Here is a 25,847-nt window from a genome sequence, read left to right as displayed (position 1 = left end):
AGGGCAGATTTTGCCGTTACTTCTGATTACATTCCTTATTTTTGAGACTTTTCAGTGGTTTGATACACCCGCCATTATAAAGGGCATTTCGAAGTCACCCCCACTCCTCTGGGTCTGGAGTCACAAGCAGGCCTATCAAGGTAAGTATGACAAAATTTCTTCCCTAAAGGGCATAAGTGAACCAGGTAAGTTTTCACAACATTCAACAATGGTTTCATGGTCATCATTAAACTTATCATGCCAGATTTGGTTGAAGCCAAACACCAGCAACTGCCATGATGGGATTCAAAGCCAGTCCCTAGAACATTACGTAGATCTTGATAATATTGCTTTTACCTAGCAACAGTATCACTAAGCACCCGCTTCCATAGTGGGGTTAATATATATAGAGGTGCAATAAAGAATATGTGGGACTTTGTGGGCAAGTGTTATGACCCAAGCTGATATTATTACTGGACAAATTAGAACCAAAACTGAAACCTGGTTTGATAGATCATGTTTTGTTTTGTATAGGTTTCAACAACATAGGCACTCACTAAAACGTTACCACGCAATGTTGCAGATTTCACTTCTACAATGAAACATAAGAATAAGTGTTAGGGGGATATTTGCATATGGCATAAATTAACATTCATAGAGTCCCTATAGTGTGGAAGCAGGCCATTCGGCCCATCGAGTCCACACTGACCCTAGATGCAGGCACAGTTATAACATTTATAGACATTTAGGTAGGTACGTGAATAGGAAAGATTTAGAGGGATAGAGGCCAAATGCAGGCAAGCGGGGCTATTTTAGTTTGGGAAACTTGGGAACATGAACGAGTTGGACCGAAGGGTCTGTTTCCACGCTGCATGACTCTAAGGAAATCCACATGAGATTCCAACTGGGATTAGTGAGGTAGAGTGTTGTAGTTAACTTGAAAGCTAAATCATATAAATCATTTAAGAGACATTTTTCATTTATTTTTATTCAAGAAAGTGGTCAGGTTAAAAAAAGAAACTTCTCTAAACTGCATGAACATGCTCAGATGCGGATAAGGCAGACAGATTTTCAGTGAAACTGTAAGTTGGCTGAATTGGCATTAACCCCAAGGCCTTGTTTGGAAATGGGTTGTGGGGATGAACCCACACCAAGCCGAGAAAGACAAAGCACTGGGGTTTAGTAAAGGACAAGAACAAAGCACAGGATTCGGAGAGGAGATGGCACTGGGGAAGAGAGGGTCAGACTGGTGGGGGTGGGGGAAGCAAGTAACTTGCCACTTCTGGAGTGTGTGAAAACCAAGAGATTTGTCTCAAACAGATCATTTCAGAATGCACAATGTACTGTCTACATGACTTACAACATAGACATTTCTGAAGAATCCTTGTGTCAGAGTGCTACCTTAGAACCTTTTCTCCCAACATTAGCTCAATAAATGATCATCTACCTGTACCTCAAGGCTCCTGAGATTATTTTGTAAAGTAATCTACTCTAACAATTGGCTTCACAAACAGTTGTATCAGATCATCAGAAAGGCACTGCAAAGTGATGAGTATATTTTATTTAACACCGGTAGTTAGTGCAGTAAGCCTGGGAACAATCCAGTCGAGTATTAAAAGAATCTGAAGGAGTACATGGGACAGGAGGCGCTGAAGGAATCCTGTGGAGATCAGGCCTGATCTGTGCTGGAGAAGCTGCATTGAGGCAAGTTCACAGGACTAACCATGCTGGGACCAAAGTTAGAGTGGATCATATATGCTCTGGGGCTGGGGGCAGGAAATTCGGGAAAGCCACGTAGGTTCAGGCAAGGGAATCTTACTTATATAGGAGCCGTATGGACTTGAGAACTGATCGCACAGAGACAGGCAACAGAATGCCTGGCAAAACAAAAGAAGAAAAGGTTATGAACTGTTGGAGCTATGGCTGACAAGTTCCTGCGTCCTGATAGAACTCATCCTACAGTCTTAGAAGAAATGGGCAGTGAAATAAGTCATTGCTTCAATTGTCCAAAATCCTCTATATTCATGGAAGATTCCATTAGATTGGAAAATAGCGAATATAACTCCTTCATTCAAGAAGGGAAAGGAACAGGATACAGAAACTACGGGATAGTCAGCTTAATATATATCATTACAAAGGTGTGAGAATCTATTATTAAAGTTGTTATAGCAGGGCACTTAGAGAAGTTCCAGATAATCAGGCAGAGTCATAATGGTTTTGTGAAAGGAAAATCGTGTTTCACCAATTTGTAATCATAGAATCCTTGTACTGTGAAAGCAGGCCTTTTGTCCCATTGATTCCACACTGATCATCTGAAGCACATCCCGTCCAGACCCATCCCTTACCCTTTGCCTGCATTTCCCATGGCCATCCACCTAGCCTGCACACCTTTGGACTGTGGGAGGAAACCCGAACACCCGGAGGAAACCCATGCAGTTACGGCGAGAATGTACAAACTGCACTCAGTTGCCTGAGAGTGGAAGTGAACCCAGGTCCCTCGTGCTGTGAGGCAGCAACGTTACCACTGAGCCACCCCCTACTAATCCTTCTCTTAAGAATGTTTCAAGGAAGTAACATCTGGATAAAGGAGAACTGATGAATGTACTGTATTAGATTTATAGAAGGCCTTTGATAAGGGTACCACATCAAAGTTTATTGCGGAAAATAAAATCTGATCATACAGGGGAAACATCTTGGCATAGATAGATGATTAGCTACGTAGATATAGATGGGTCACCTTGTGGTTGGCAAGATGTAACAAAAAACGTATCACAGGATTAGTGCTGGAGCCTTATTTTCACAAGTGTCTTTGATCAAAGGATGGAAGGCATGATCGCTAAATTTACTGATGACATAAAGTTAGTTAGGGAAGTAGGTTATGAAGAGGAAGTAAGGAGGCCACAAAGAGCTGTAGGTGATTGGGAAAATTTCTGGTAAATGGAGTGTAATGTGGGAATATTGTGCATTTTGGCAGGAATAATTTTAAAACAAATATCTAAGTGGTGAGGGATTGCCAAATCTGAGATGCAGAGGGATCTGGGTGTCCTATTGCGTTTTCTGATCAAAGGAATTCTGACAAGAGAGGGATGAATGGGTGGGTATGTGGGAAATGGTAAAACTTTGACTGTTAGTTATTAAGAACTACACTTTTATATGATCATTTAAGGTTTGCTAAAAATAGGAGAAAAAGAGGAAATCCTTCCCCTTAACATTCCAAAAGCAAAAAAAAAGGAATCAGACTTCTTTCATAATGGGCTGTGGCTCCCTGTAATCTCTCTCTCTCCAGTGAAATTTTCTCTTGTGTTCAAAGTTGTGGTTGAAGTTCTTTGTGGTTGAAATGTATCGGAAGCTGTTTAGTGGTGGTTTACTCAGTTTAATATCTGTGCTTTGTTATGAGGAAAGTTGAACCAGTTAGACCTGTGTTCACAGGAATTTAGAAGAGGAGATGGTTTGATTGCATCGTACAAGATCCTAGATGGTATTGACAGGTGTGAGAATCTTGAGCTCAGGATCAGTGTTTAAAAATAAGGAAGGGGTCACTCATTTAAAACGGCGATGAAGACAATTTTCTTTCTCAGGGTAGTGAGTCTTTGAAACTTTTTTCTTAAAAAGCAGAGGTTATGACTATTTTAAAGTCATAGTTAGATTTTTAATAAACAAGTGTGTGAAAAGTTATAGGGGGTGGGCTGTGGAGTAATAACTTACCCATGATCTTATTGAATGGTGCAGTAGGTTTGGGAAGCTGAGTGGCCCTAAGTATCATGTTCATGTGAATGTTCACAGAGGCCTTCTTTACAATCCTGTCTGCAGCTTCATGTCTGCTGTAAACCCGGTCAGAAACTAAGCTTGGAGTTTGTATTGTTCCACTACTCATCCACATCCTTTGTTTTGTGCCTCGATATTATATTATATTTGAAAACGCTGTCAAGCCCTAAAAGATATTAGAAAATCGAGGAGGAGAAATTCTGTTCCAAAACTGCTGCTTGTGCAGCCACTGTATCTTTAAGTGCTCCAACATTTCCCAGTGGGGCTGCCAGGTTGCATCTTTACTCTGTCTCCTTCCATAATGGTTTCAAAGTGAGGTCAGGCACTAGGTGCTGGGAGCAGATTGAATTTATTTCAATGTGCTCTCTTCATGTTATAAAGCAGTTTATCCCGAAGGACGTGACCTGCATTCAATGTGCAGACGCCTTAACTCCTTGCAATGTGGATTGCATTCTCGGTCCTTGGCTTTCTCCTTGGTAACTTGTGCTGGACACTGGTATCTGCTATCACCTTCAGCATCAGAAAATAAATAAGTGCTATGAATTGATATTTCTCTGTTGGCTGTTTTTTTGCACAGTTCTTGACATATTTGATCCAAATGCTTGTGTGCATCAATTGGTAACCATTTCACAAACAGAGACGCGCAGGAATTTATCTGAATGCATTAACCAGGGCGCTAGAAACACTACACAAGGATTTGTAGCTCTTAAAGAAGCAGGTATTTGCATAGTGATTTGTCACTTGGTGAGTTAGTAATGGACTAGCTGTAATTCCAACCCGGATTTCTAAGCCTTGATCAGGAGAGGAGGGGACATGGCAAAGAATAAGAAGGGGGCTTTTTAGAAGTGAGATGTTTGCAATACGCAGTGTCTGTTTGCTAATGTGATATATGATTATAATGGTAAATGAATTGACACCAGAGGTCCCCTCTTTAGCTTGATGATTAAAATGATAAATTCTGCCAGGCACATCGATGGTGAAAATTCCGAAGGTGGTCAGTACCATTATGGGAGCCATTCCTGTCCCAATAACAGTGGCTGGTGGAAAAGAAGTGCATTGTCTAACATTCAAACCTATTCCTTGATGAGTATCCAATTCTGCCCTTCTTCTGGACTGTGTGCCCTCGAAAGGAAGCTGTCAACCACCATGATACAGACATGCTGGCTGCAGGGAGATGGGCACCATTGGTCAAGTGATAACTCTTTGTCATAATTATCCTCCTCTTCATGTGAGAATTTGCTACACTGCATTTGAAAACAAAACCTTGAACAGAAATCAAAAGTCGAGATGCATTGCTAATTGAAGGAACTCTGACAGGGATAGGATGATTGGGTGTGTATGTGAGAATAGGTAAAAACCTGCCTGTTAGCTATTAAGAACTAAAGCTTCACATGCTCATTTAAGATATCGCTACAAATTGGAGAAGAAAAGGAAATCATTCACCTTAATAAGCAAAAAATAAATAAAACTTCTTTCATAACAGACATGGCTCCCTGTAATCTCTCTCTCTGCAATGCAAGTTTCTCTGTGTTTTAAAGTTGTAGTTGGAATTCATTGAAAAGGAGTAGGTGTAATAAAATGTATATTTGTAGATACATCAGTATCATTTGGGATTTGGATCTTAGAGACAGATGGATTTTAGTCAGTATTGTGAAGGTTTTTCCTTATGAGGTCCGACAATCCTTTTGAATAGTGACCTGAATACGTATTTCCAAGAAAGCTTGTGACCTCAGTTAAGTGCTAGTCATACACCTATGGTGTTAATGGACAAAATGTTTAAACTGCTGAGTTTATGACAGGCATGGTAAATAATGCAGCACCTCTAGTTTTGTTTTGACCTCAAATTAGAGTCTTCAAATCAGAAAAAAAAATCACCATGGCAGAATTGGTTTTAGTTTGTGAAGCATCCAGGTTGTGAGAATGTGTAAAGAGTTCGACTATGTGAACTGAAAAGAAGCTTAGGCCATTAGAATTGAAAAAAGGTTCATTCCAACAGAATATGAAAGCAGACTTAAAACTCTCAGCAATCTAAAGGAAATAATTGGGAACAGTCAGTTAAATAAGGCATTATAAGAATTGAGATGGGAGTGATATTTCTCTGTGAGTGAATGTCTGTGAAAGGGTAGTGCAGGGAAACCTGTTGAAACTTCTGCTGTTTGTGTTAAGATCTTTGTAACTGTCTCATGTATAGTAAAATATACAGCTTTTGTTTTTCTTTCTTTTATGTAATAGTCTAATACTCTTCCGTTCAAGAACATTTGCAGCCTCATGTGAATATGCTTTAGTGACTAACCACAACAGCAACCATCTGCAAAAATAAATTTAGGATCTGTCAAGCCAAATTCCATTCCTGTCACTATTGGCGTAGCTGAAATCATAATATAAGTCATATCTTCCTCTTGTTCAAATGGGAATTCACAACAATGCATTTGAAGAAAATTTCTGCTTCCCATGCCTCCTGGCCTGTGAAGCAATCAAGGCATATGTTTATATATATATATGTTTCCATTGCTAGATTTTCCTGCTACCTTGTCACAAGGAACTGTGATTTGAGGGCACCACTCTACATTGAAAATGGGGAAACAGGAGACTCTTCCACTCTTACCAGTACCAGGGTGATTTGGAAAGATTTGAGATTAAAAATCAATCTGTTTGGCTACGTTATGCCCTTGTCTTCTGTAGCTATTAAGTCCTGAAATGGAGATGGAACCTGGAGAATTGAGCTCAGAGGTGGGAACACTGTCCATTGTGATACAAGACTATTTGGAGGATTGTACAATTTTAACGGTGGCAGATTGATCACTACATTAAAGTTTCCAAGGGGCAAATGAGAATATGAGGTGTGATGTTGAGTTAAACTTCTTTATAGAAAGGAAGACTTACATCTCTCTGGAACCTTCCACAATCTCCAATTTCCAACAGTTTTATCACCAATTATGTACTTTGCAAGCTTTGTAATGTAAGAAAGCTTGCAGCCAGTTTGTGTGTGGCAGTCTCACAGACAACAAAAAGCAAATGATCAGATCATTTGTTTTAGGTATTGGACGAGGGGTAAATATTGTTCAGCACACTGGGGTAAAGCTCGCTTGCTTTTCTTGTAAAAGATCACTTGGCATTATTTTAAACAAAATGAAGGGGTTAACGAGATCTCTGTTTAATGTCCCATCAGAAAGTGGGCATCTCTGACAGGGCACTGAGTCCTGGCACTGCAATACCAGCCTTGGATAAATGATTAGTTGATGCCAATTATGAAAACTGTACAGATGGTTTAAGAGGAGAGTGGTACATGAAGAAGATTTCATTGTGACCTTGTGCTGTTGGGGTTGAACAAAGAAATAAGCTGTCCTTATTTGCTTACTTAGCCTCCCCCAGCATATCACATTGTCTTGCCACACAATGTTACTGATTTTCATTCCCTTTATATGTTGTTTCTCCATAGGTTGATGAGTTTGTGAAATTCGCTCGAGTGTTTCCTTTAATCGATGAGGGGATCGAGGTCGATCCCATGAATTACCTAAAGACAGTGGGCTGGATCGAATTGATTGGAGGTTTTCTCCTGGCGTTTGGGTTGAAGTTCATGCAGGAAGTCAGTGATATTGCCCTTTCAATCGTTATGATGGGTAAGAAATTTCAAAGTCCAGTAAAATGCACTTCAGTCAGACTCACTCGTGATTACCATGGCCCTTGCTGTGAGCACATTGATCAATCAGAAACTCTTGTTATTCCTCCACATCACTGACAAGTAAGGGTAGTCAAGTGCTGAGGTGCATCTAACTCCACACGATAAAGTAATCAGTGAAGTGAACTGTGAGAATTGAATGAAGAAACAAGGCTCTTCATCCTCAAATAAAGGTGAGCGATGAGGTCCTAGTAAATTATCAAACAGCACAGCAAATACGACCCCTGTCTCTCCTGACTACCTTTGCAATGTATCAGTGGATGGAATTTCCTAACTCTTGCGTCTGGGGAGATTCGGGTTGGCGGGGTCCTGGGCAGCAGGAGGTGAGACGTGACGACTAACGTGCCACCCCAACAGCTGAAAAGATCCTCCAACTGACCCACCAATCAGCTCAGAGAATCACAGGTCTCAACACTGGCATCCCAAGTTGCCAGCCAGTCAGAGGCCAGCAGCGTCTGTATCCAAAGGTCCATCAGTTGAGGCCTAGCCCTTGGCGCATCCAACTGCGAGAAGCCAACTACTTTTTATATCATTCCTCGGGTTGGTGACATGGGGAGAGATGGGGCACAGGGAGGTTGGTGGCAAGGGCAGGAGTTGGCTTTCACAGGCCACCCCCTTGCCATTTATCTGTGCCTCTGATTGCCCGCTTGACCACTTCAGGGGCATTAATTGGTGGTGGATCAAGCTGGTCATCCATATTGAGAGCTAAGCTAATGAAGTGTCAAGAACTGGGTGAGTTCCTGTCCAGGGCCAACTTGCCCTAACATTTCACTTGCTTGACAGCTTTGTCACCGGCTCCAGAGAGAGGGAAAAATCACACCCAGTTTGGTTTCTTGTAAACTCCTAAATGAGGAGGAATGGACAGTTTGTGCACTGGGAAACTGGATCTAAAGTGAACCTCTTTCAAGCCAGTAGTTTGGGATGGTGCTGAGCTGGAGCGGAAGGACAGAGAATAAGTGAACTCATCTACCCTCACTCTATTATCTTCTATTTAATTGTAATTGTAAAACTGTTAGTGGTTTTGATAGCCTGTAACCTGGAAATTGTATACTTGTAACCTCTGATACTGCTAGCTGTATGCTAGTTAAAAATCCAGGTTTCAATTTAACTGAATGAGTGAACTATTCAGTTGAAATCTGCACCAGTTATGTTCTGTATCTTACCCTATTCATTTTCAGCACATCAATGAAATCCACCACTTTCTGACAACTGTTACTGCTGGCCTTTTCCTGTGCTTTATCTCATTCCAAACTCCTGTTGAAGCTCTCAACCATGACACAAATCAGTCTCTGTCATACTCATCGACTTCTCCACTCCATTTCTCACAACCTCTGCTGCAGTCAAGTCCTTGATTTCTCCGATCGACAGAAAGCTGATGAACTGACCCAATCCGAATAGTGCTTTCACGTTGCAGCCATCCAGTCAGAAAGAGTGTTGCAGTGTCTTTATTGGTTTGCCTTCAGAGTGTGAACTAGTCAGTCTTGGAGACAGGGCAGGACGTTCTCTGCAACAAAAGCAAAGTGTAGCTGTAAATCTGAAATTAAAACAGAAATAACGGGGCATTTCAAGACAAGGAAGTACATTTTTAAGGTGAGAGGAGACATTTAAAAAAGACCACAAGGCAAATTCTTTGCACGGAAAATGGATCGAATGTGGAATGAACTTTGCGAGGAAGTGGTGGATACCGGTACAATTACAATGTTTAAAAGACATTTGATGGATACATGAGTAGGAAAGGTTTGGAGTGATATTAGCCAGGAGCAGGCAGGTGGAATTAGTTTAGTTTGGGATGATGGTGTGGACAGGTTGGACCGAAGGGTCTGTTTCCGTGTACTATGAGCAACTTTGGTGGAGGGATGAGTGGAGTTAATGCTTCAGGCCAGATGGGTTTGAAGGGCATTGAGAGGAAAGGAGTGGAGCAGTTGGTGAGTAGAGCACTGAGTAGAGGTGCTGTAGATGAGGATTTCAACTGGAGAGGAAGTGAGTGAGGTGAATCATCTGGCTATTATTGACAGTTGTCAGGAGGCAGTAGAATAATTAGATTAGATTAGATTACTTACAGTGTGGAAACAGGCCCTTCGGCCCAACAAGTCCACACCACCCCGCCGAAGCGCAACCCACCCCTACATTTACCCCTTACCTAACACTACGGGCAATTTAGCATGGCCAATTCACCTGACCTGCACATCTTTGGAATGTGGGAGGAAACCGGAGCACCCGGAGGAAACCCACGCAGACACGGGGAGAACGTGCAAACTCCACACAGTCAGTCGCCTGAGGCGGGAATTGAACCCGGGTCTCTGGCGCTGTGAGGCAGCAGTGCTAACCACTGTGCCACCGTGCCGCCCACTAATGTGTGTTAATTGATCCATACAGGTGTGATGCCCATAGACTGGGAACTCTGCTGGAGTTAACTAACCTACTAATGTATGAAATAGGAGCTGAAGTAGACCATTTGGCCTTTCAAGTCCGCTCTGCCTTTTACAAGATCATGACTGATCTGAACTCAGGATACTCTCTGCAATTGGACACAACAGGAAGCTGAATGTCAGGGCAGTGGTTTTGAAAATGAACACATTTTTGAAGGAATATCCAGCTGATAATAGGCTTCCTAACTTTGCCTTTTATCTGCTTCCAGACTTCAATACCCCATTGCATTACTGTCTGGAGGTGAGACTGGGGAGATAATCAAGCAGCATTCCACCTTATGACCATTGTCTCCTGTTGCTTGCTGGAAATTTCACTGTCTCTAGGCAAAACCACAGCTGCTTATTAAAATCCAACTCGGGCACAGTGTGACAGCCCATAACCATTCCTGGCGAATTTGCCAACAGTCTATGTCGGACAGTACAAACCTGTTGGATAATAATTCCATTCACTCATTGTCTTTATATGCAGTCAGCCAGTTGGTTAATTGTCGTACGTATTCTATTTCATTTGCTGTTGAATTGAAGAGATACCCAGTGGAGGAGGCGGTGATGTGGTTGTAATGTCACAGGACTCCTAATTCAGAATCCCAAGGTAATGGTCAAGGGACATGAGTTAAAAATCTACCATGGCAGATGGTGAAATCTGTATTCAATGAAAAATCTGGTATTGAAACAGTTGATTAAAAAAAGTCCATTAACATCACAGATGTGCTTGAACGAAGGAAATCTGCCATCCTTACAAGTTCTGGCCTATATGTGACACCAAATCCACAGCAATTTGGTTGGCTGTTATCTACCCATCAAATGATAACCTGGTAACTAATGCCCACATCCTATGAATGTATTAAGAAAAGAAATACATGAAGAGTTTATTTTATAGACCCACCTTGGGATGTTCTTTATGTTAAAGGTGACATTAGATTACCTTAAGTGTGGAAACAGGCCCTTCGGCCAACCAGTCCACACCGACCCTCCGAAGAGTAACCCACCCAGACCCATTTCCCTCTGACTAATGTACCTGACACTATGGGCAATTTTAGCATGGCCAATTCACCTGACCTGCATATCTTTGGACCGTGGGAGGAAACCAGAGCACTCAGAGTAAACCCACACAGACACAGGGAGAATTTGCAAACTCCACACAGACAGTCACCTGAGGGTGGAATTGAACCTGGGACCCTGGTGCTGTGAGGCAGCACTGCTAACCACTGAGCCACCGTGCTGCCCTTATAAGTATGAGTTGGATGAGCTTATTGAACAGCCAGTTATTGTATTATTGAGGGTGATATGGCATCCCATCTACGTTTGGGCTGCTGGGATCAGTGAGCAGATCTTACTGCCACTCTGGCTTAGACCCATTAACTTAGCACGGAGAAGGAAGAGAAGGATGGTGTCTTTGACTCTGTCTTATATGAGATGGTGCATACACAGGCTGAAAGGTTGGACTATAAGAGTAAGGGATAACCATATTTGTTCCCTGTGTGGAATTTTTTCATTTGTGTAAGACTCATATAAGACTGTGACAGGATGAGGAGGGTATGAGCAAATGACCGAAGTGTGATGATGAAAATCAATATGAGAATGATGTCTAAAACCTGGCTGCAGAGAATTGTAAATGGCTGTCATGGAATAATAGAGCAGGAAGCAATGAAAATCTGACAAAGACCCAGACATGTGGCAGCAGAGGACTGGCAGTGCAGATGACTCCGCTAGCCATATACAAAAAATCCCTATCCCAAGCATCACTCCACATCTGCTCGATTCCAAATTATCATATTTCACCAGGATCTAGCAGCATGGTGACTCAGTGGTTAGCACTGCTGCCTCACAACGTCAGGGATCCGGGTTCAATTCCAGCTCTGGATGACTGTCTGTTTGGAGTTTGTACATTTTCCCCCCGTGTTTGTGAGGGTTTCCTCCCACAGTCAGAGGATGTGCAGGTTAGGTGGACTGGCTATGCTAAATTACCCATAGTGTTTTGGGATGTGCAGTCTGGGTGGGTTAGCCATCGGAAATACACGGTTACAGGGATAGGGTAGGCGTGTGGATCTGGGTGGGATGTTCTTCAGAGGGCTGGTGAAGACTGGATGGGCAGAATGGCCTGCTTCCACGCTGTAGGGATTCTATGATCTGCTGTCTGACAGAATATGTCAGTTCACATTTAAAATTATTCTCTACTGTTGTCAAATCTGGGATTAGTTTGTAGCTTTAAATCACTTGGAGAAGGATTAAATCTATATCAGGTTCATATTTCTTTTCTCAAGGCTGTGCAGACTCATCCAAACTTGATTAATGAACTTCCACTGAGAAATAAGACAGAGTTGGGCCTCATTGATATTCTAGAATAGACCACTAGGTGGCAGCAAAAGCAAAAGTAGATCATGACTGAAATGAGGTGTCACCAGCTCAGAGCTTAAAAGAAATTACAAGTTGAAGACTAAAAGAAATCAAGAATAACCAAGAGGGGAAAACGAAGTATGAATGTTTCCTTTTCTTTTGGTAACTGAATGGTTTAGAGTCCTTAAAGCAGCTTTGAGTTTTGTTGTGGAGAAGCAAGAAACTGTGCAGTACAGGGACTTTTAAAGGGTTATTGGTCGGTCTGACTAGTGTCAGGTAGGGAACAGCTGCAGCTGACCAGTGCATGACTAGTATATGGCTAGCAGAGTCATATCCAGCAGAACTGGGGCACCTCACACTTGCTCCTTCCACTGAAAAGGTCCTTGCAAATATCAAAAGATAAAGATCCTGCACTGTCACTATAGCATGTATTAAGAAGCAAAATTGGGGACAGGGAAGGTGTTGAAAGTGGAGGTAAAATCATAGAATGTTTAGATATTTTCATTGTTCGAAATGCTGTACATGGCAAGAAACACTGATGGGACCTATTGGAGTTTGCAGAAGTGAGTCAAAAAAAGGTGCTCAAAATGTAAATCCCACGGATAAAATTCCAAATTGAATTACAATCAGAGAAAAGGAGGTAAACGTTGCTCAGTGCAGCAGAGGTGAAAAGGGGCAGACGAAAGATATAAAGGGTTTATATCAAAAGAGAAGATAACTATTTTTACTTCAGGTGATACCATTAAAATCATAACTATATTAAGGGAGCACTGGAGCTATTCATCACTGTTTTGCAACAGAAGGAATTCTTTTTCCCTCTCGAGAGTGAAATGAAAGCCAAAATGCTAATTAAGTGGAGAGTGCATCCCAGTTCCATTGTATAAAATAAATTGAAAGAGTATGCCTTGTTAACTGGATCAGTGGGAGCAGGACTTATTTAGAAATTACTTTTGGTTGGAATTGAATTATTACTTGGGAACGTTTTAGTGGGAGTGAAGGTTATAGTTTCACCCATAAAGCGTGAATGGGGTTAAAGAGACAGAACAGTTACAGGAGCATTACCAGATCTTTAAGGAGCTTGATAAGTTGGATATAAAAAGGCTTTTTTCCTTGTGGTACAGTCTACGACCAGAGGACATAACCTCAGAGTAAGGAGTCATCCATGTTTAAGACAGGGATGAGGAGGAATTTCTTCTCCCAGAGGGTGGTGAATCTTGGAATTCTTTATTGCGGGAGGCTGTAGGATCTGGGTCAGTAGGCAGACTATCCTTGTCTTTGATGTTAAGGACATCAGCAGCTGATCGAACTCTGTGTTTGCCTCCCTCTTAATGGCAAGGATAGGCTCTTTTGACTTGCCCAGGTAACTGTGTCTCACTCAAGTCACAAGTGTGGCCCCTTGCAGAGGGCTGTAGTCACTTCAAGGTGGAACTGCCCTTTTTTCCTCTTCAGGAGTGTCCCTCCATCCTCGAAATCCACAAGTCACTGGCAAGGTCTCTAACAGGAGCATGCTGAGTAATTGTACATAAGAACATGAGAAATGGAGCAGGAGTGGACCATGTGACTCATCGCCCTTGCTCCGCCATTCAATAAGATCATGGCTGATCGTTTCACAGACTCAGCTCCACTTAGCCGTCCACTCACCGTAAACCTTAATTCCTTACTGCAGCTCAAGCTGACAGTTGATGGCAAGACTGTACGGATGCAGCAGATTTAAAACAGATGAGAAGAAATTATTCCTGTCAACTGGTCATCAATCTATGGAATTCACTAGCCGGGAGTGTGGTGGATGCTGGGACATTGAGTAATTTTAAGGAGGGGTTAGTTAGATCTGTAATTAGCAATAGGTTGAAGGGTTATGGAGAGTGGGCCTGCTCCTAGTTCTTGTGCCTTATTTGTTGAGCTGTACACCAATAACATGCTTATAATGGTGAAAAAACAGCAGCAGGCACAGCTTAGCGTGCACTCACAGCCAACAGTGAGCTGTACTGCAGTGCAGCGAGGGAGGTGTTTTTATTGATTCATGGGATGTGGCCATCTCTGGCTAAGCCAGCATTTATTGCCCATCCCTAATTGCCCAGAGGACAGCTAAGAGTCGACCACATTGCTGTGGGTCTGGAGTCACATGTAGGTAAGGTAGACCTACATGCCAGACCAGGTAAGGATGGCAATTTCCTTCCCTGAAGGACATTAGTGGACTAGAATGGGTTTTTCCTGACAATCAACGATGGATTCATGATCATCATTAGACTCTTAATTCAGGTATTTATTGAATTCAGTTTCCACCACCTGCCATGGCAGGATTTGAACACCTTACCTGGGTCTCTGGATTAATAGTCCAGTGAAAATACCACTAGACTGTTGCCTCTCCATTTGTTGTATGACCTATTATAATATATTGTCATATATGTTATAATGAGGCCAGCGCACGCATAGAGTGCCATCTCCAAAATTGAGAGTTCAGTTCCCATATCACCACATTCAACCCTGTGGGCTTTCAGATCTGGCCAGGGCTCATCCTTAAAGGTGAAAGTGAGAAATAAGTCAGATCCAGTCCTAGGACACGGCATAGTGCAAGTTTATGTACACAACTATTTATTGTAGTGAACTTCCCTGATATTATATGTGTTTGATGTTGACACAGAAATAATATCTCACATGTTGTAAAATATAGTACTCTGCTCAGATGAAACTTTCCATTTAATATTGCAATATCTAATTGATGGGCAAACATTGGGTGTTGACAATGAATTGTCGACATTAAATAACATAAAAGCTCATAGAATACTGGGATTGTGTAGAATTGGCAATGAACTAGTTAAAAACAAGTTAGATTCCACTATGAAACTGTATGCTTTTCCCTAACAGTGCCTATTACTATCTCAGTCTCCACAAAATCACCTCCTTTGAAGATATTTAGATCAGCTAACTGGGCTGAGATCAAGTTTCAAACCTCTGATGTTGCTGTTGTGGACACATTAATGAGATGTAATTGATGTGGTTACAAAAGCTTGTACTCCGCAAAAATGAAATCCAGTCCCTCTAATCTTTTTCAACTCAGCAGAGAGTAAACATCATCTCCTGCAGTCTGTGACATATTAGAAAGCATAGGTCTGAACCAGTGTCCTAAAATCTATCACTCTGAGCATGTATGTTCCTAACCTGGTGTGCTGAAAAAGCATAATTCATCTCCCACTGGTTATAAAGTTAGTAATTGACGATATATGAGGGATGATTGTCAGATATCCTTCTCAGCCAGTTTACTTCAGGTTACTGACATTTAATGTTACCTGTGGTTGATTGAGTATAGAGTCAGACATCAGTCACTTTTACTGGCTGGCTTAGCTTTGTTTGACATTAGTCTATGTGTCAGAGAGAAGGAACAAGCTTTTCAATTCAGCTTCAAGCAACATGTGGATTTTTGTTTGATTATCTTGGATGACATGAGTTTAAGATATCAAGTTGAATTTCCTTGGTCCCTTTTTTGCTGAGAAAAATCCTGCGCCTATTTGCCTTGCAAAAAAAACCCACCAGAGAAGGTAGACAGGCCAGAGGGAACATCTGTGGATGGTCTGAAATAAAGTACAGAAAGGTTAATATTCAAGCACTTTGGTCCCAGTATTAATGGATAGGCGGGGGAATGTGGAGTGGGAGACTTGGGGGAGAACTCCAAATCTGCCAAGACTGACAACATGGAGACAAAGCTGATCTCAATGGCAGGACCTCATTTAATAATCAGTGCAGACTCCCACTGACAGCTGGCCAGATTTGAGAGTCTGGCAACGAGCAGTAGTTCAAGTTAATGACATGAGGCCACAGTCAGTAGAGTCTGCAGGAATATGTGCAGGAGTCAGGGAGAGGGGATGGAATGCAATCTGGAGAAATGAGAGTTGGCTGGAAGGATAGGCATTTGAGGTAAGCCCAGCACTCCTGCGTCTCCTGGCCATATTTTAGGCCTGTTCGAGGCAGTTGGTTTCTGCTGCTATGATGATGCTGCTGCTCAGGGGCTTGCAGAGTGATGAGGTTGAAAGTAAGTCTTTGCACCCAGGGTATTATTAAGCTGCCACTTCTGAATATTAGCAGAAGCCTCATGCAGAGTCTGAATTGAGGAATCCTATTCTTCAATCCCAGTATCATTGACATTCTCTCATCACTGGGCACGGGAGTTAAAACTAGGACCTTTATGTCTGATTCGTTTTGCAATTTACCCATTACCAGAGGTCAGATGGTTAGATGTGCAAATACTATAAATATAATGTGGGAGAATTTCCAGTGGCCAGACAGCTGTTAATTGTACGAAGTTGTTAATTGTACATGCAGAGACTCCAAAGCAATTGCACAGGAAATTGAATTTTCTGCTGGGAATTTTCACTAAGCTAGGATCTCCCTGAATTCTCAATTTAAACCGGCAAGTTCGCATTGTTGCAATGAGATTAAATAATTTCTCAGTAAAAGCTAGATATGTTACACAGTGTAATTCCTCAGTAATTATTAAACAGATGCCATGCTTATCTCACCCCCCCCCCGCCAAGATGACCTCTGCCAGGAGACTAAAACTCCCCAGACCCTAACTCAATCTTCACCCCCATTTATCCCCCCTCCACTAGATCTGATATCTAGCAACCCCCCCCCCCCCCCCCCCCCCCCTCCCCAACCCCTGCCAGAACCAACACCACTTACCAGCTCCTGGCAGGCCCAATTTCTGGGGTTGGAAACACTGCATCACTCACTGCTCCCCCCCCACCTTCCTCCTTGTCACTTGGTATCCCCACCCTCCCAGCTAGATCCCTAACCTGGCATCTTTGCCCCTACTCTCCTAGCAACTCAATGTTACATTCACTTTATAGATATTTTTTATCAACCTGTTCTGATCTGTAATTGTCACTCCTCTGGAGCAGATGGAACTTGAACTGAAAACTTCTGGCTTAGTGGTAGGGACACTACCGTTATGCAAAAAAAAGAGTCCGGTCAATCATTAATTTCCTGGATATTTTAAATCAACCTGTTTACACATGTTACAAGAGATATTTGAGATTTGAGCCTAGCTCTTCTAGCTCAAAGGTGGGGACACTGTCATTGCACCACAAGATCTCTCACACTTAATACTTACCCAATGACTGTCAGCACCTTTAAATGTCAGAATACAGCAGCTGACTGTTGTGAAGGGGGTGGAAGGTGAATGGTTTGCCTTTGCCTGGCAGTTACGAGCAACAAAAGAACCGTCAGAATGGAAGGACATCTCCGTACCTTCTCAGGAACTCTGAGTGGAACTTCCTATCTGAATTTTGTGCTCCCTTCATTTGTAAAAACGAGCCGCAGTGGTAACATGCATGAGATTGCTGCTCTCCTTGGAAAATCAGGCCCAATGTATTATCATTTCTGTTCACTTGCCCATTCGTGTTCAGTGAATCTGTTAAATAATTCTTAGCCCTATGGACATCCCTACTGCACAGTTTATTCTATTACCTTCTGAGGCCAAAAACTGGGATGCCGCCACGCAGTGAAGGATTTTCACATGTGCCAACGTATTACTGAGATATTCAGCAGGTTAAAGGCACATCCCCCTGTATTATGGTGGTGTTGTCCGTGTGAGTGTACAAGGACAATGAAACCAAATAGCCAATGCTAAAAGGATCTCCAAAAATGGAACATCATCTGAAAAAAGTGGGAAATAGACCTTTTTCCAATACTGGCTTCCAGGAAGAGGTTTTGTGGTGTTCCTAAGTTAGGGCTTGGGTTTCAGACCTACCTCAGGGCTTGTTTACAAAATAGTGTGGTCAACCCAGTTGAGTATGAATCTGACAATCCTTATGACACTTGTTGATGGCAGGTAGTAAGTGCGGGGAAGATTCCCGTCTGACAGTTCGGTTGCAGGAATGTTGGAGCCTCTGCCATAACCATCCATGGCTCCGGACCATAACTTGTGTTTATAAAATGCTACAGTGACTCAGGCTCCTTGAACAAACTGTATCATGCAAATGCCATATGTAGAGGTGTGCAAAATAATTATCCCTCACTCCGCACGAGAAAGCAGTGATGGTTGCTGAATGGGATTGCAGACTCTGCGTGCAAATGTATGACGACAATTTGTGTGACGGTTTTCGGTTGGACCACAGGATAACAGTTAGCCCAAATCGTTGTGTGCTGTGCTTCCTGTGAAAAAAAACTATACTCTGAGAAGCTACTGATGATGCTGCACTTGCAGACTGTGCACGGTTCAATACTGAAAGAGCAGACAGACATCTACCCACACTCTCGATGTTGCAATAAACCAACACTGCCCCATAGTTGACCTGTAATGACAATAGTTCTTAAATGTATTGTGTACATCTTGAAGTTAGAGAGCCCACCTCACTCAGCCAGGCCTTCTCGGTGCTGTCTGCTGTGAAAACAGCCTCTCTGTCTGAGAGGGGACAGGCAGCAATACCATACTGTTGCTGTACTTTGCTGCACTGTCACCACTCTGTTTCTGCATGTCATCATGCTGCAATACTAACACACTCACCACTCACACACGTGTCCTGGTCCAAGAGGCTAGAGGATGAGGTCCAGGCTGACATTTCAATGCAATACTGTGGGAGTGCTGCACTGTTGGCGGTTCTGTCTTTCAAGTTAGATGTTAAAACTGCGGCTCCATTTGCCCTCTTGTGAGAATATGAAAGATACCATGGCTTACAATGAAGAAGGGAAGGACAGTTTTCCACACTGTCCCGGCTAACAGTACTGGGACCGCAGCTTTTTAAAATATATGTTAATGATATAGAAGATGGTATTAGTAATAACATTAGCAAATTTGCTGATGATATTAAGCTGGGTGGCAGGGTGAAATGTGAGGAGGATGTTAGGAGATTACAGGGTGACCTGGACAAGTTAGGTGAGTGGTCAGATGCATGGCAGATACAGTTTAATGTGGATAAATGTATGGTTATCCACTTTGGTGGCAAGAACAGGAAGGCAGATTACTACCTAAATGGAATCAATTTAGGTAAAGGGGCAGTACAGAGAGATCTGGGTGTTCTTGTACACCAGTCAATGAAGGTAAGCATGCAGGTACAGCAGGTAGTGAAGATGGCTAATAGCATGCTGGCCTTCATAACAAGAGGGATTGAGTATAGAAGCAAAGAGGTTCTTCTGCAGCTGTACAGGGCCCTGGTGAGACCACATCTGGAGTACTGTGTGCAATTCTGGTCTCCAAATCTGAGGAAAGACATTCTGGCTATTGAGGGAGTGCAGCGTAGGTTCACAAGGTCAATTCCTGGAATGGCGGGACTATCTTACGCTGAAAGACTGGAGCGACTGGGCTTGTATACCCTTGAGTTTAGAAGACTGAGAGGGGATCTGATTGAGACATATAAGATTATTAAAGGATTGGATACTCTGGAGGCAGGAAACATGTTTCCGCTGATGGGTGAGTGCCGAACCAGAGGACACAGCTTAAAAATACGGGGTAGACCATTTAGGACAGAGATGAGGAGAAACGTCTTCACCCAGAGAGTGGTGGGTGTGTGGAATGCTCTGCCCCAGAGGGCAGTGGAGGCCCAGTCTCTGGATTCATTTAAGAAAGAGTTGGATAGAGCTCTCAAGGATTGTGGAATCAAGGGTTATGGAGATAAGGCAGGAACAGGATACTGATTGAGGATGATCAGCCATGATCATATTGAATGGTGGTGCAGGCTCGAAAGGCAGAATGGCCTACTCCTGCACCTGTTGTCTATAATATTTATCCTTCAATTAATACCAGTTCTTAAAAAGAATCTGTTTTTCTTTCATCTCGCCTCAGCACAAAATTTATTGATTGACAACATTAGCATAATGATCTCCTTGGTATTAAATATTTAATATTTTCCCAAACTAACCCTCAGGAGGATGCACACTCGCACTAATGTATGTTTCTATGCAACCCTATGAGACTTTGCCCAAGGGGACATTATTAATATTGTAGGGCTGGGGATTATCTATCAGGAGCAGAAAATCTGGCAACAATGAAGGCATTTGAGGAGCTCAGTCTGAGATCAGGAAACTCAACCCAGTCAGGGATTAAACCAGAAAGATTTCTACTTTCACACTAAAGTATTGCATTAAACAACTGCATCAAGGGAACTTTGACAAAGCATTAATTACATATTAACAGATGGTGCACAAGGGGAAAATCTCAAACAGGCCAGCTACTTTGTCCCCTGCATGTCATAATTTAACTGTCAAATCTGTCCTGTGTCTCTTTGTGTGACAAAATCTTCCATCTCTGCCCTCATAGCTGCAGGTGATCCATTTACATTTCCAGCTGTCAGAATGTAACCGCCTTTCATTTTAAACACCCAAAACATCTGTAAATTTTCAGTGTGCATTAATCAAATGAAACAAAGTAAATCAAGCACTAGTTTACCTCTTACAGTTTTGATTTGCTACAGAAATATTTCAGCTGTTCTCAGGATCAATACATTAAAAGATTAAATCACAGTTCCAGTTTTATGTTATTTCAATGGTTTCTCTACTTTAAAAGAGCTGACTAAGATTCCTGGCTGTGTTTGTCAGGGGGAGAGTGGCTACAACTGTGTTCATTGAGGTGCAGTATTATTTATTAGGTAGAATCACAAACATGCTTACTGAAGGGTGTATGACCATGTTTATAGATGGAGGGGTCACGGGCTGCTTATCAAGGGGGTGTCATTACTACATTTGTTGATTGTCGAGGGGGTTCATGGCTGTATTGCGGAGGGAGAGACCCACAGAATGATATAATGAATGGAGTCATGGCTGTGTTTATTGGTGGGAATGGGACCATTTATTGAGGGTCATAGCCAGGACCAGTGTGCATAAAGGAAAACGGTAACATTTGTTGAGGTTGTGCTGTGGTCTGACAGGCTGACCTGTATATTCAAATGAAGTCCCACGTTTGTAGTGCTGACCACAGATGCATGAAAGCGGCCCCGGGTTTTTGATGTATTGTTTTGGAGTTTTTCTACAAGTGTTACATTGAACACTAAGGTCCTTATATTTGGTTGCAGTCACATGATATTATGTGGCGAAGACTTGTCTCCAGCTACTCAGTGACTCAGTCCCTTTGTAGTTCCAAACTCCTCCTCCCTGGGATGTGGCTGCTTCCTCTGGTGTCTTCTGGATTGATCTCATTGCAGCTCCAGTGCTTTCTCAGATTTAGCTCTCGGGTTGTTAGCCAACATAAAAGCTCCTTAAACATTCTCTCTCTCTCATTCTCTCTCTCTCAACCATGTTGTGCTTACCTTTGAGATTGTTCCCTATCTAAACATTGAATAATATGACTGCAATTGCCTCTGTCTATTTACCCTATTCACAAATGTTGTTCACATCACCTTCAACAAATAAGTTGTCTGTCAGGTGAGGCTGAATTAAAAACCCAGTTTTTATGAGCCTTTAAGTACAGCTTGCTGCAGATCAGATGTTGTTGGATCAGAGCTAAGGTATGTGTTCTGTAGCCTAGTAAAAGTTATGTTCACTGACAGGGATTGTAGAAATGTTGCCATATTCTTTATATCTGAGATAAGCAAGTAGTTTCATGTCTTCAAGGAGGAGAAAGTGAGGACTGCAGATGCTGGAGATCAGAGTCAAAGAGTGTGGCGCTGGAAAAGCACAGCAGGTCAGGCAGCATCTGAGGAGCAGGAAAATCAATGGTCCGGGCATAAGCCGTTCCTGGTGAAGGGCTTCTGCTCCTCAGATGCTGCCTGGCCTGCTGTGCTTTTCCAGCACCACACTCTTTGATGAGTTTCATGTCTTCAGCCAAATTTGGAAGAACACTTTGGCTGGCTGTGTAAATGCAGACTGGAGAAATTGTGTAGGACAGAACTTAGAGCAGCAGACACCGACAGCGAGGGAGAACACCAAGCAGGGCAGTTCAAGCAGCATGTCGCAATGGTGAAGGACGTACTGAGCAGGGCCACGGCAGCATTTGAATTGACCCTTTATGGAGGAAAGGGAAGCAGGCAGCATGAGGAAAATGATCATCCAGACAAATTCCTCAACTAGATGTAGGAGACCACAGGTTTAATTCCAAGTAAATCCCTTCATGTTTGTAGTAAACTGATGCCAGTGGAATAAAGAATCCCTGTTTCATGATGTTGGGACCATCAATGTGTTCAAATATCATGTAACATGGTTTTCACATCGATGACATTCCACTACAATCAAAAGAAGTGAAATATTAATTTTTTATCTCTCTCCATCGCTTCTGTCAGACCTGCTGACCATTTCCAACATTTTCAGTCTTTAATTTCCGATTCCCAGCATCCACAGTATTGTGCAAACGTTGCCGTAGGGAAATTGAGAGGCTGATGGGACTTGCTGTACTGGAGTAACTCCACTTCATTTTGTCCAGCCCCAGCAATCATAGAATCATAGAGTCACACAGCACAGAGCCTTCAGACCAATTTGTTCATGGCAACCAGACATCCAATCTGACCTAGTTCCATTTGCCAGCACTTGGCCCATATCTCGTTAAAGCCTTCCTTTTCATACCCCCTTCCAGGTTCCTTTTAAATGTTGTAATTGTAAATCCAGTGAACTAAAGCATTTCCGCCGTTCCCCTCCCCCACCGAATATCACAGGATTGTCATGGATCAACTGACTGATTGATTCAACTTTTTTAATGAAAATTAAGTGTATTAGAAAATGCATGACTTTTTATCAAACTTCGCTAAGCTTATTTTGACATTTAATGTTCTAGATTTATTCGTCTACAGATGTCAAGTGATCAAAGCAAGGAGTTTAGTGTGCTTGCAGTTCTGTTACTCTGAGGGAAATTGGAAACAGTAAATTTAAAAGCTTATCAATACAATATTAAAGGTTAATAAAAACCGAAAAAACTGCAGATACTGTAAATCAGAGACAAAAATAGAAAGTGCTGGAAAAGCTCAGCAGGTCTGGCAGCATCTGTGGAAAGAAATCAGAGAGAATGTTTCTGGTTGAGTGACTCGTCCTCGGAATATTGAAGTTGTTAATTAATGTAGAATGAGGTAGAATTGAAGTAGCCATTAATTTTAATAACTTTTGCAAATACTCAAGTGAACAAGAGCAGATAAGAAATGGGACCAGACATATAACCACATGGTATACGTCAAGTAATTTTTCATCCACTATACATTTTAGATGGGAAATGATTTGAAGTTTGTCAAGTCACAGAGGAAAGCTGATGTGATTGCCCATTTCAACATGATGCCTATTACTGTACACAGAATTTTGCTTGTGGTTTCATTTATCATGTAAAGGAAATTGCTGTTTACCTCGCTGATTCCAAGCATTCTCGTAATAAGCTAGTTCGAGAGGCTTGGTGAACAGAAGTCTTTTTTTAAAGAATGTTTGAAATGTGCTAATGTGGTTGAAAAGTTCTGCCAGGTTTTAACCAATTCTTACCACCAAAGTAAAAAACCCATTTTGAGTGGAAAGTACGTGAGAAGCGTAACTTCTGACATGGATGTGAATTGACTAACCAAAATCGCAGAAGTGATCATATCATTCTGAAAAAGTTGACACTGCAAATAAACAAGAATTACGTGACAGGAATATGAACACTTGAACGTTGGGAAGCTAATCCATCAAGCTGACACCCCACTTTGCATCTTCCACACCACGGTCAATGTTTTAGTAAAGGAAGCAGATCCTGATCTGAAATTAAAACAAAGTGCTGGAGAAACCCTGCAGCTCTTTGTAGCATCTGTGAAGAGAGAAGCAGAATGAAGCTTTCAGGTCATTGATTTTTCATTAGTTCTGCTAATAGAGCTACAACCATAAACAGTGACTGTGTGGCTTTCTCCACAAATGCTGCCAAACTTGCTGAGTTTCTCCAGCACTTTCTGTTCTGATTTCAGATCTCTGGCATCTGCAGTATTTTGTGTTTGTGTTACTAATCCTGATTTCTGCAGGTCATCACAGCGGTGCAGTCAGGTGCGGGAAGAATAGCTTCTCTACTACTGCCATTAATTTGTTCAGATATAATGACTACCAGTGATGGTGTCTAAACTAGCAACCTAATAGATCTCACTTGTAATTCCATTTTGAACAAATTGAAGCATTTCACATCTCCAATCTGAGATGGTATTATGGATACACAGGCATTTTAGCAGTTTTGCCATCATAACTTAGTTCAGAAGAGAATCTGGTACAGTACTGGATATTGGCATGTTGAGGGTAGGAAGCATGCCAGCCTTCTCAGGCATTAGTGTCTTCCACGTGGTCAAGACTAGGTAGGAAACATAAAGAATTAAAAGGAAGCTGTTTCCAAGATTGAATCCCTGAGAAAGGATTGATGGGATCATGTGTTAAGGGCTTGGACAATGTCATTATCCTCTTCGTTCTCTGGAGTGTCAGGAAGGCAGAGGTTGGAGATGAGCAAGAGTGTTACATGTGCCTTCCTGTCCCATTTAAATCAGGTGCCACTGTCAACACCTTGCAAGCCTCAGCCGGGAGCTCAAGAACCGGGGTGGGGGGGTGGGGAGGTGGTTATGCTGAAGAATTTCAGCACAACTCTGTTTCACATTTCCTTGAGACAGTGGAACTGTTGAATCAATCCTAACGTCTGTGCAGAATGCAAGATAGAGAGAAAGTAAAATAACCTGAAGGAACATTTTAAACATTGGCCTGAATCTTTACATCTGATTTGGAATCCCTGTTTCCAACCCAGATCTGACAAAATGTTGGCCACTTAGCTTCGGAGGAGTTTGGTGGCAGACTTGCAGACCAGGAGCATTTGCAGTTAAAACAGTGCACTTGAGTCTGGGAATCTGCACAGGCTGCAGCAGAGTGGATCAGTGCTGAGACAACACCCCTTCTGTAGCAGAAGGTGCCATTACGTCATGCTTAGAAGTTCAAAGCATACTGTGACTACAACAACTACTGGGAGAAGGTTTTAGATTAGATTAGATTAGATTACTTACAGTGTGGAAACAGGTCCTTCGGCCCAACAAGTCCACACCGCCCCGCCGAAGCGCAACCCACCCATACCCCTACATTTACCCCTTACCTAACACTATAGACAATTTAGCATGGCCAATTTACCTAACCTGCACATCTTTGTGACTGTGGGAGGAAACCGGAGCAACCGGAGGAAACCCACACAGACACGGGGAGAATGTGCAAACTCCACACAGTCAGTCGCCTGAGGCAGGAACTGAACCCGGGTCTCGGGCGCTGTGAGGCAGCAGTGCTAACCACTGTGCCACCGTGCCGCCCACAAAAAGTGTGTAAGCTTACTAAGGAGGGAAGGAGGGAGGTGAATGATAGATTAGGATGCCAGATGGATGGAAGGTATAGACGCCAGGAGGCTGGAGGAGAGTCAGGGTGGATTCTTAAGAGTGTCAAGTAAGTGGGCGAAGGCATAGTGTAAATTCGGTGCAGTTGGATCTCATAGTTAGTTGGGGCAGTCAAGTGAGTCCATTGGGGAGCAGGGGAAGAGTTGGGTGAGGTTGGGTTGGAGGTGGGGTCCATGGAGGGGTGGGAGCCAGGGTGGAGGCAGTAGAAGGTTGGTTTGAAAGTGTCAAATGGGCAGTGGGGAATGGGGAAGTGGGGGTGATGTCAATTTAAAAGTTGTTCAAAATTGCAGCAGATGTTAATCTCTCTAATTTTTCCTGACTAACTATTTAAGTGAACCCTCTGAAGTCTTCAAGTCTGACTCAAAGTTGATGACTTTTTTGGAC

At 42.5% G+C, this 25,847-nt stretch overlaps 1 protein-coding gene across 2 annotated transcripts in view; it reads left to right on the top strand.

Annotated features, from left to right (window-relative positions):
* LOC122563717 (transmembrane protein 35B-like) overlaps positions 1 to 25,847 on the top strand; it is a 62,053-nt gene that overhangs the window by 25,935 nt on the left and 10,271 nt on the right. For both annotated transcript variants that reach the window (XM_043717845.2, XM_043717844.2), the window contains exon 2: positions 7,184 to 7,364. In XM_043717845.2, the coding sequence (XP_043573780.2) occupies positions 7,184 to 7,364 (181 nt within the window). The remainder of the gene's footprint in view (positions 1 to 7,183; positions 7,365 to 25,847) is intronic.

This window comes from Chiloscyllium plagiosum, unplaced genomic scaffold (genome assembly GCF_037043375.1).
Source record: "Chiloscyllium plagiosum isolate Xiang-an unplaced genomic scaffold, Cpla_swu_hap1 HiC_scaffold_30, whole genome shotgun sequence".
In the NCBI taxonomy this organism is placed as follows: domain Eukaryota; kingdom Metazoa; phylum Chordata; class Chondrichthyes; order Orectolobiformes; family Hemiscylliidae; genus Chiloscyllium; species Chiloscyllium plagiosum.
Note: the sequence above shows the minus strand (reverse complement) of the source record. Positions and strands in the feature narration are given on the sequence as shown.